Source organism: Phaethon lepturus, unplaced genomic scaffold (assembly GCF_000687285.1).
Source record: "Phaethon lepturus isolate BGI_N335 unplaced genomic scaffold, ASM68728v1 scaffold21081, whole genome shotgun sequence".
Taxonomy (NCBI): domain Eukaryota; kingdom Metazoa; phylum Chordata; class Aves; order Phaethontiformes; family Phaethontidae; genus Phaethon; species Phaethon lepturus.
This window is the reverse complement of record NW_010517276.1, coordinates 131,022-142,372: the sequence shown is the minus strand read 5'-3', so window position 1 is coordinate 142,372 and position 11,351 is coordinate 131,022. Positions and strand designations below refer to the sequence as shown.

At 38.2% G+C, this 11,351-nt stretch overlaps 1 protein-coding gene across 1 annotated transcript in view; it reads right to left on the bottom strand.

Moving 5' to 3' along the window:
* PREX1 (phosphatidylinositol-3,4,5-trisphosphate-dependent Rac exchange factor 1) overlaps window positions 1–11,351 on the bottom strand; it is a gene marked incomplete at its 5' end in the record, with an annotated part of 98,995 nt that overhangs the window by 22,372 nt on the left and 65,272 nt on the right. The window contains 5 exons of the mRNA XM_010296351.1: window positions 35–164; window positions 608–744; window positions 2,455–2,540; window positions 3,459–3,607; window positions 7,854–7,946. Coding sequence (XP_010294653.1) covers window positions 35–164; window positions 608–744; window positions 2,455–2,540; window positions 3,459–3,607; window positions 7,854–7,946 — 595 coding nt within the window. The remainder of the gene's footprint in view (window positions 1–34; window positions 165–607; window positions 745–2,454; window positions 2,541–3,458; window positions 3,608–7,853; window positions 7,947–11,351) is intronic.

Sequence of the window (11,351 nt, the reverse complement as noted above, 5' to 3'; positions counted from 1 at the left end):
TGCTGGCTATTTTGAAGGGGATCCAATTCAGCACCTCCTTCCAGTGAAGAGTCTTCTTTGCTGGAGCCAGGATGACTGCCATTCAGATATGCAGTGGATGCTGCTTGCTGAACTCTGTCCTCCTCAGCATCTTCATGTGTTCTGTACACCCACTGGTACAACCCCTTTCAAGAAATACAGGCTTCAGCTATGACCTCAGTAAAAATGCCCTATCTCTGTATGTTTGGACTACAAAGGTGAATCTAGCTATCAATTTTATATCTTTCTAAGTTGGCTGAAGTATCAACAGTCCCCCAGATTTCCTCTGAACTTCAGAGAATGTAAAATCTAGATCAATATCTGGGTGAACTTCTAGTTTTAGCTGTAGTTAATAATACTGTGTGCAGTGTATGAATTGGCATACATATTATTTGTAGATGTTTTGCACCTATAGGCAACTGTAATTGGCTCCCTCAGTTATACTAGGACCTTGGCATGGGAGTAAGTCAGTCAAAAGAGACATGTAGAAGTGTTTTTTCTGAATAGTTAGTGAGCATAAAAGCATAGAAGGGAAGGACAGAAGAAGGGCAGGAATTAATGTACTTCCTTTGAGGTTTTCTATTCATACCAGTGCTTCCTGTTGTCTGGCCCTGTAGGCTGTAAAGTGCTCCAGAACTTCCACATAATTTCCATGTGTTGCATTATTCCCATTAACTTTCAAAATACACTGCCCTGGATGAAGGCCTACAGCAGCAGCCTCAGAACCTGAAAAATCAACAGGAGAGGACTTAGACAGTAAAGTCATCTGACTATGGAAGAGAAAATTGGAAAGTTCGCAAAGGGTTTCTAGTTAAGAAGAGTAAGAAGAAAAAGCAAGTTGAATGCTGTCATGCTTTTGCTACTAAGTATTCTGAGAGCTTTGTCGTATAAGGAAAACATCATGCATCTATCCTTCATATTTTCAGTAGTGCTGGGAAAAACAGACACCTCCTAGATCTAAATGCATTCATGCTAGAAATTCAAATTCCTGTGGGAAATCATTTGGGATTCTTATACAGCTCTTCTAGCTTTATGATGACATTAGCTGAGGTCTTGCTTAAATGTAAACAGTTATATTTGTTTCAGCTTGTTGCACTTGAAAGATACAGAGCCCTTGCATGTTATGTAATTTGCCATGGTCTAAGAAAAAGACTGTGATGTACTTAAAACTAGAGTAAGTCTAGAGTGCAGTAACCAATTTCAGTGGATGTACTCCAGATTCACGTGAACAAGACTCAGACCCAAATCCAGCTCCTAGAAATCTACAGTTAAGGTGTTTAACTTTTTTAAGGCACCATCATTTAAAATTCATACAGTTTTATTCCAACTGCAATTTGTCTTCTGCTAGCCAAACCCTGAAAAAGGAGAAATTTTCTAGCTGGCACTTTGTTTGCACTCTTCAGACTGTTAAAAAGTGGTTATAGGTGCTGTTATGAAAGAGTATAATAAATGTGTCTCCTCGAGAACACTGTTGCATTCGGGTGCTGCCTGTTGTCTATACACTAATTGCACATATTTGGATAAATGTATTTGTTCTGAAAGAACAAAATGGTACATGTCTGAAAGGTCGTATTTTCTGCATCTGCTGAAAATAAAGGTGGGAGCTGTGCTTCATTTGCAGCTCAGTTCACATTTCAGTTACAGAAATAGTAAATATCTCTGTCAAAGTGTGTTTTCTCCTTTTAAAAAAAGGCAAGGAAAGCAGTTTGCCTCTATCTTATATTGATAATTTATAGTAGTATAAGCCAATGTAAAGGGAGTAGTCTTCAAGTCTTATATCATACTTTGTGATGTCCATTAAGAAACATGATCTGCCTACCAACCTGTAGCACATTCACAACTGCAGTGATCCAAACTGTGGCTGACTGCTGGCAAAAATACCGAGGAAGCAACAGACAGCATTACACCTCAACTTTTTCTCAGACACCTCAGTTTTAAATTTATATTCCCTGTGTCCAAAAAGCTGTATCTCAGTAGTCTTAGAAGACACACGCTTAGGATCACTATGCAAGAGCTCAAGTGACAATGCTTTCTCAAAAGTCTTTCCACAGTACTGTGGATTGCAGTATCACCAAGTTTATTCTACTGTAGAATTAAGTTATTCCTTGATTTGTGTTGATGGTATTAGTGATCCAACACTCAGTTCATAATAATGATACTATTTTCTTACAATGTGTTTAGGTTACAAGCACTATGAGGCAGGAACTATCTCATTGTTCTATGGTTTTATATATGAGTGTGATCCTTCTCTATGACAGGGGTTCCTCGTCAATATGGTTATTAAAATAAGTTGTCAGAACTTGCCTAGAACAAGTTTGACAATGAAACCTGGATCTTTCTTGATAGAGATATGTATAGACACATACACTTTATATATTCATGTATATACATTTAGCTGTACTCCAAGCCTAACTGTACCACAGCCTTTCCACTTACCTCTTCCTACTGCATGAACATATGGTGGTGCTGCTCCCCGTATCTGAAAGCAAAGTGCTTCAGGACAATCTGGGATTTTAATAATCCTGCAGGTAAATCAAGGGGAAGAGAAAGCAGCATTTTAAGTTAGGCTGCCAGAGCTCTGGGCAGTTCTAAGCATCTTTCCCTGGCATTCACAACTGTGTTTTGGATTAAAGAAAGCACCCACATAGTTTACAAATAAATAACAAATGAATAGACCTGAAGAAATCATCCACTCCATCTTCATTCTCCAAGGCAGATGAGAGATTCTCTTTGTTAATTAAAATTTGGCACTTCCAAATTTATTACATCTTTAAGTGAATAACACAGAACAGAAACTTAACATGGTATTTATATTCCCTTTCATTTCTAGGCAAACTTCAGTGCAGCTCTGCTGACTTATACCGGCTGAGGATCTTTTGCATTAAAAAAAATCAACAGACTGGACAAGACATCCTGGACTAGAATTTAGTATCAAGTGCTCACTGCGACATTCAATTCTATGGCAGATTCTGGGATAATTGAATCTAAGAATCCACGAGACATTAACAGGGCCAAGCCTCATTATAAGATACAATAATGGACTGAAAAACTGTAAGGGCTGATATCATTAGAGTCATCCAAAAATAAGCCAAGCTTTAATGGGGTGAAAATTGCTTTTCCTGGGACATATATTAGTCTGAGAAGCTTCACACCTGAGACAGAACAGCAATCTTTGTGATTCAGTTCTGTTCGTGCACAACGAAGCCAAAAGTTACCTGCAGTATAAAGAGAATACATCCTAACTACTTCTAGAAGGACAAGGCTCATCACTGACAACAACCTGTGACTCTTGCACCTCTTTCATGTATGTTATTTGTTTTCCTGTTGAACAGTTCTGCATAGCAAAGTGTTTACAGAGTTTTCACTACAAATTCTGGAAGAAATATTTAGTAATGGATGTTTCTAGATAATCTTTTCTGTCTGCCCAACTTGGCACTTACTCTTTCGATTTGGTGGCTACCAGAAGCCTGAGTGGCCTTCGTGAGCAGAAGGACTGGTTTAAGATGGTTTCCACTTCTGAAAATGGGCGCAGAAAAATTAAGTCCTCATTGATGGAATAGATTTTTCTTCCTGTCTGCAGGCCAGCCATCTGCAAATGAAAGAAACACCAGAGAAAACTTTGGATCATTGGCAGCATCTCTGAAAATTCAGGCTTCAAGTTTCAACTGTTCCTAGGATATTGTCCTACGGAATACTGCATATACAGTGCTAGTTCATCAAATCATTTGTCAGTCACCCTTAAAGTTCTCTGCATTTACAGAAAACAGAGAGAGTTCACCAATATCTGTATAAATATGCCACTCCCCAGATATATCTTACTTTGCAACGGATATATCTTTGCACTTTTCTGCTCCAATTTTTTTTAATAGGGGACTACTAAAAAAAAGGAGACTATATTAAAAAAAGGGGACTAAAAAATAGGGGACTATAATAGACTGGCCGCCTTATCCAGTGAGATACAGAAGTGCGACTTCCTACAACTTATAGCTCAGGCATGGGGAGCCAAGAACATAGTTTTCAACCACTAGCCATGCAAAACCAATCTATACCTATAGTCATATAAGTAAATGTAACCTGGTTTTAAAGTGGTGGTAAAAGCCTGTCTCTGCTTTAAGTGAAGTACTGGCTCTTCAACAGCATAAAAAGCCACAAGATTTTAATTTTAATTCCTAGGTTTTGCACCTAACTTCAGTTAGTTGGTCATGCTCACACAGGAAGTTAGAGACAGATTCAATGACAAAACTAAGATCCCCTATTCTGCCCACTGGACAATAACCCTAAACATACCTCTTGATCAGTTAAAATGTGACATAGCAGCACTTAGAGTAGGTGTTAGGCTATCAAGGAAACATATGATTCCTTTTAATGGAGTTGAAAGAAAAAAAAAAATTATTAACCCTTCCCAGGTTAGAATTACTTCCTATCACTTCAAGAGCCAGCAGTTGGGCTTTCCTCTAAATGTGACAAACCCTTTTCCTATTCTACCTGGAATCCATTAACAAATTCGTTGACTTGGAAAAAGGAGGTCTAAACAGTACTACTCTCACATATGAAATCTGACCTGTTGCGAAAATGAATCTGGAAATGTAGGACTGGAAATCCCTGCTGACTATGTCTATGCATGGCTTGGTTTTTGTTAGTTGTATTTTGTGGTCTGAAAGTGAGAGAACAGTTTACCTACAAAACCTATACTTTTTTTCTCAAATCAAAGCTATTATAAGGGAAAACTATTATAAAGAGCTCTCCTTGATTTAATTCTCAAGCTCTCTACAGTTGACAACATCCTCTTGTGTACCTGTAAAAAACATTTTTCAACTTTCTTTTTTTGTAAATTATCTCTAAAATGAATAATAGGCATAAATAGCAATAGAGATTTTAAGTTAAGATAGAATTTCACAAACTTTGATTTATAATTCAATGGAAATTTTTCTGTTATTTGTACTTTCTTATACTGATGAATTTCTTATAAAGTAATAATTATCACACAAATGTCTAAAGTCATTATGTATTAGGCCTGATTTTCTCAAAGTAGCTCATGCATTTAATGCATGTGCAATTAGCTAAACTCTTGGCGTATCTGCAATCTCTTTACCTGTGGATGAGCTCCATATTCCTAACTTACTGCTTGTGTATACGGGACACTACCTGCACACACAGTCATAGCAAATCTATGAATGTATGAGGTACAAAGTAGCATATTAAACCCTACAAACTAGTAACTTTCAAATAAAACTCTGCTACTCTACTGGGATATAACTAACCAGGCTAAGAAAGATTAGACAGCATATATCTTTAAGAGTAAAGACCTACAGTGTCACAGAGCTTCTGAATAACAGATGTTCCTTATGACAACTCAATGCAGTTGTCTGGATCCAGGCCATTGTTTTTTTCCGAAACGCCAGCAGCTTGCTATTTGCTGTTCATCCCCACGGCCATTGGCCAACTGGCTGCTTGTTGAACACGCTCTGTTCAAATGCTAGACATCTGCTTGTCAGTTGGCTGTTCAGAGTAAGACACCAACCACACATCCCAAAAGGATAATTTTTTTCACTGCTGCTTCCTTCTGAGAGAGTTATCATTCATAAACCAGCTCCAGGATTAAAACTTTTGGGAATAAAGCCAGCTACAATTAACCTGCAAGTGAGCTGCGTTAGAAAGGAAGGTAAGGTACAAACTGAGAAAACACTTGACTTTCTGAAGACATGTGAACCTGGAACAGGCATGGGATCTGTCACAGCCCACATCAACCAACCACTGCTATGTGATTTTTTTGTGACCTTCCGTCTAGGTGAGCTGAGCAAGTATTAACAGTCACAGGCAGCTGCTGCCAGGAGCATGGGGGGACAACTTCCACAGGCAAGAGTCCTGGGCTGAGTGCTGCTCATCACTCAGAATCAGGAGAGAATGATCAGGAGACCATGAGTAGTGCCCACTAGGGCAAAAACTAGTAAATGATGACATTTACTAAATGGATGACATTGCTCCAGCAATTCTTTTCTTAACAACTTTTAAACACAGTTTGGGAACTGCTTCTGGCATAGGCAAATCTAACAGCTCGCAAAACTGTTTCTAAACAATCTTGAGGAAAAAAAAAAGACATTAATGATAGAAAGAACAATGCTTGGCAACTCCGATTTTGAATAAAAACCCCAAAAACCCTTGTTGTACATGCATCAAGTTCAATGCTGTATGCCACCACAACTTGTGTATGACAATTTTTTCCCAGGTATATTAGGAAAAAGAGATCACAATCCCAAACTCAAACAGAATGTGTTAATCTTGAATAAATCCATGCAAGTACTAGATTTGTTCCCACTTAATTAATGAACCTGGAACCGTATTCTGGCCTAAAGTCTGACAGTCCTAATGAATGCAAAGCACTGTGATGGACACTGCAAAGCGAAGCTGCATGTCTTTATTTTTGTTCCTGAAGAGTGTGACAGCAAGTATAGGGTCTCTCAATGTCCTACAGCTGCTGAGCCACACAACTACATGCTGGATATCCTTCTAGTATCACAAAGCAATTAAAAAAGCCCAGTGAATGAAATGCATTACTGTTGGACTCAGGTCTTTCCAGAATGTGCTCTGGTTCAGAGAGATGCAGGTTTAGTTCTTTTCTGGAGCAGTATTTTAAGATCAAGTTGAAAAGATGGGCTTATAGTCACAGATAGTTTGTTTTGGAAGATCAAGAAAAAGATTCCTTAGAAAATTATGTGCTTTTGTTGTCTTAAAACACAACAGATTTGCAGGATATTCCACAGGCATCCTGCCAAAGGAAGGGCAGAAGGATTATCTGTCAGGCAATAGCTTACAGCAGAGGTTTAGATTAATAAATTTTTGGCCAATCTATGTTGATTTTGAGCATGAGGTAGAGTATAGGATTGGTTTCTTTGGTAAGCATAAAACAAACGCAAATCAGGATTACTGAAATAATTTAATTCTAATATTAAATTTCAGTTCAAAATTCCTTCCTGTTTGACATTCTCAACTTGCTAAAATCAGTCTGTCCACTTCAGCTGTTTGCACTGGGCAAGTCATCCAGGAGTTACCTGTAGCATACAGCACTGACCAGCAAATGATTGTGGACATTAAAAAATTCTGTAATGGTTGTCCCAGACTTTTAATTAGAAGTACTGTCTGGGCATTGCCAGAATTTACTATGTAACGCTGGGCAAGTCATTTAGTCCTCTCATCTTCATAGGTGCTAAAAGGTGCTTTCACCTAAAGAGATTTTAAAAAATAGACTTTCAGTCTGTCTGTGCCTTATATCAGTAAATGGAGGACCACATTGCGTTATCCACTCACGGGTTTTGTATGGATAAATGGTTATGAAATACTCAGATCCTATGACATTTGGGCCATCTATGTGCCTCAAAGAAACAAAGCAAATATATTCTGTAGAGTTCTTAGAAAATACCAGGGAGAGAAATGAGTGCGTACTTTTTAAGGAAAAAATATAAATCTATAAATATAGCTTTCACTTATATAAACCTGTTTCACATTGAACATCTCTGCTATCCCAAAACAATGTTACTTTCCTTGAATGTTACTTTCTCCTCAAATTTACGTTTTTAATGAACCTGAGGTACACTACGATCACACAGAGAGACTGCTGTTGTCCTATCACTTACAAAAAATATTCAGCAAGTCACCCAAGGATGCCAAAATACTTAGCAATTTACAGAAACAGTTTATTACCACAGAAATTGTAGAAGATACCTGATTTTCTATTAGCTGCCTTTAAAATGAAGCAGACTTTAAAAGGATGGTTTTGTACCTTTTCAAAGCATTGAAATATTCTTAGGTACCAAAACCAAAATATTTATGAAAGTCACCTCTGCAGAAGACCCTCGTCGAACTGACTTCACCACGATTGCTTTGTTCTTTTCTTCCATGTCAAATCCATAGTCATCCTCTTCTGGTAAAATCTTAAAAAGAGCACAAGGTAATGCTTCATATATATGGAGTTAGCTGAAAAGCTGAATGATGGAGATGAGAAACTGGACTTTTCATTGCAAGCCATGATTGACATAGACTTGTAGATCTTAAGGCTAAAAGGAACTATTAGATCATTTGGTCTGATCTCCTACATAACATAAGCCATAAAATTTAATCTAGTTATTTCTGCATTGAGCCCTTACTATATACTAAAGCAGAATTTGCAGAGAGTTATCCAATTACGATCTGCAGTCTTTAAGAAGTGAAAAATCTATTCCCACCCTTAAGAGCTTGTTCCAATAATTAATCAACTCTTCTATTAGAAACTGCATTTAGTTTTAACTTCTAGCCCTTCATTCTTCATTAGATCTTTCACACTTTTAGGTTACGGAATTCATCAATATTCACTATTTTCCATTGGTGAATGTACTTACAGATCAAACTGTAGCAATTTTTTTCTTTTTTAAAATACAACCCACATACCCAATAATGAACAACCTATGAGTCCTTCTTAGCTATCATGTTTCAGATAAATTGGGGATCTCAGGCCCTTTTCATATAGATAATACTACCCACTGCATAAATTACATCATAATTTGGCTGGCTAAAATGCTGGATGACCAGCGAGAGAACAATTTCTGGTATCTGTAGGTCCTTCCTCTAGAGAACAGGCACATAAGCTTTGTGTAAGGGAAAAAATACAAGACTTATGTCATGTGCTCAGTTTGACCTTTTATGGTTGACAGAAGACTTGGTAGTTCTTGCTACTAAGAATCTGCTTCCTCTTATTTGCACTGAGGTCACACAGACCTGCCTTATAAATATTTTTTAAAATCATATCAATCATGGCAAATATATGTTTCACTCATCCTTTTCTAGTGGTTTATTAAAAAAAGCTTAACAACTCACTTCCCATTTTAAAAAAATAAAGCAAGCCTGGCCACTGGTAAATGGACAAGTGGAAATTCTACCAGATAATCATCTTGCATTTGAGCAAACACTACAAATTTAAGAACCATGTAATAAATTAAAATTGTATTGAAAGGGAAAAAAAGCTATCCATAATCTGGCATGACACTGGGAAAAAAATTACTGAGAATTACTTCCTTGATTCTGATAATTCCTGTTTTAAAATACTGTCCTTTTTCTATTAAAGTCAATGTTATCAGCCTATAAGCTTTGTCCTTTACAGCAATTCACCTTAGAAAAAAATTAAAGATATAGAATCACCCTTTCCTGCAGGAGCCATACAGCCATGTTAAAATAATGCATGACATAATATATCTGCAGGGGAAAAATCCTCATCAGATGATGTTCAAATTAAATGGTGGACAGGAAACCGAAAAGAGTGAAAGGTAAGTTTGCCATTCTTGGATATTTCTAACAAAATATTTTCAGAAATGATGCTATTTATGCATGTTTAATAAAAGGACAGCTTAGAAAATTGGGTATATCACTGGTTAGATTTTTAGTGTTGCAAGTATAATGAGTTTCAGCCCAACACAATATGTACTTTTATCACTTCACATTTGGGATTAAATAGAAAATTTCTAGGATAGCTCCCCCAACCAATTCTCATTTTACATTTGAAGGGACTGTTCAGTTTCTTTTGTTGGATTTTGAAAGCATATGTGAAAAGATATTTAAAAATTTGGAGACTTTGATTTGCCAAACTTAAGAAGCCAGCAGCTACACAAACTTACATGATCTCTTGGGTGCAGATATGCATGAAGATCTTTTATACACTATCGTTTTTAATAACCTACTTTTCTCTGTTCATTAGTACTGCAAAAAAGTATTGTTTGAAAGCAAAGAACCGAAACACTTTTTGGAAACCCCAAGTGCATCAAAATTAGGAACTTTATCACCATGTTGTAAAGAAATAAATCTCACATTCTTGTATACTGATGCTCCTGTACTGGGGACACTCTTATGAAAAGGTAGACTATAGATAACGTTCAATATGCAATATTTGGAGAAGGCTATGATTCTTTCTTTATTATAATGTAGTAATACCTTGCAGTTCCATAGCTGAACACCATTCATCCCTAAGGAGTCCAAAGCAATTAACTAACTTGACACCTACAAGAATTATTTCTGTGCCTCTGAAATCCAATCAGTTTTCTGAACGTAAGGCAGCAGCTGTTTAATCTTGAAAGACAATCCCGTTAAAACATGAGACCATATAAGAAATAAGCATGTTTAATCAAAACCAGAGGGCAAATGTAGTCAGAAAATATTCAAAGAAAATTTTGGCAGAGGTGGGGGCGGAAGGGAGAGTGGCGAGAAGAAAAGCTATGCAAAGAATGGTCTATTATACCTGTATCTGTTATATTCATGAAGCATTTTTAGCATGTGGGTCATGATGCTGTTGTGGTTTAGCCCCAGCTGGCAACTAAGCACCACGCAGCCGCTAACTCCCCCCTCCCCCAGTGGGATGGGGGAGAGAATTGGGAAAAAACTCATGGGTTGAGATAAAAACAGTTTAATAGGACAGCAAAGGAAACAACAATTAACAATAGTAATGCCAACAAAAGAATGTACAAGAACAAGTGATGCCCGATACAGCAATTGCTCACCACCCAGCGATCAATAGCCCGTCCCCGAGCAGCGATTCCCGCCCCACAGCTAACTCCAGTTTATGTACTGGGCATGACGTTGTATGGTGGGGAATATCTCTTTGGCAAGTCGGGGTCAGCTGTGCTGGCTGTGTCCCCTCCCAGCTCCCCGTGCCCCCCCAGCCTGCTCGCTGGCAGCCCAGCTCGAGAAGCTGGACTGTCCTTGACTGCTTAGCAACAGCTCAAAACATCAGCACGTTATCAACATTTTCTCATCCCAAATCCAAAACATAGCCTACACTAGCTTCTGTGAAGAAAACAAACTCTATCCTGGCTGAAACTAGGACAGATGCCCATGTGGTACCTCTCCATTTCTCCCCCTTCCTGTACGAGGAGGTTTATGTAGTCAGAAAACACTTGTGGCATCAGGATGCTCAGTGTCTGTGAAGGGAGATCTGACAGATTTCCAGGAGAATGAAGACGACAGAGATGTGAAGTAGCTTAATGCTCAGCTATGGGGTAGCTTCCAGCATTGCATCATGCTAATATCACGAGAGCATGATTTTAATGGTCAGGGTATAGTGCCCAGTTTACCCACCACACTCGCTGATCCCTCAAACTGCATACACAATGCAGTTGTGGCCTTGGGTTGGGCACTAGGATTCCCCCAGTGAAGGAACTGGATCCATTTCACTCTTGGCAGCCTCTCCAGGCTGCTCCTACTGTTCATGCAGAAGCAGGAACTCTCAGCCTAAACTCCTGGGGACATAAGCAGCAGAAGAGGCAGCACAGGCAGAGCAACCACCATTTCCTAACCTAGGCTCCAGGATGCACATC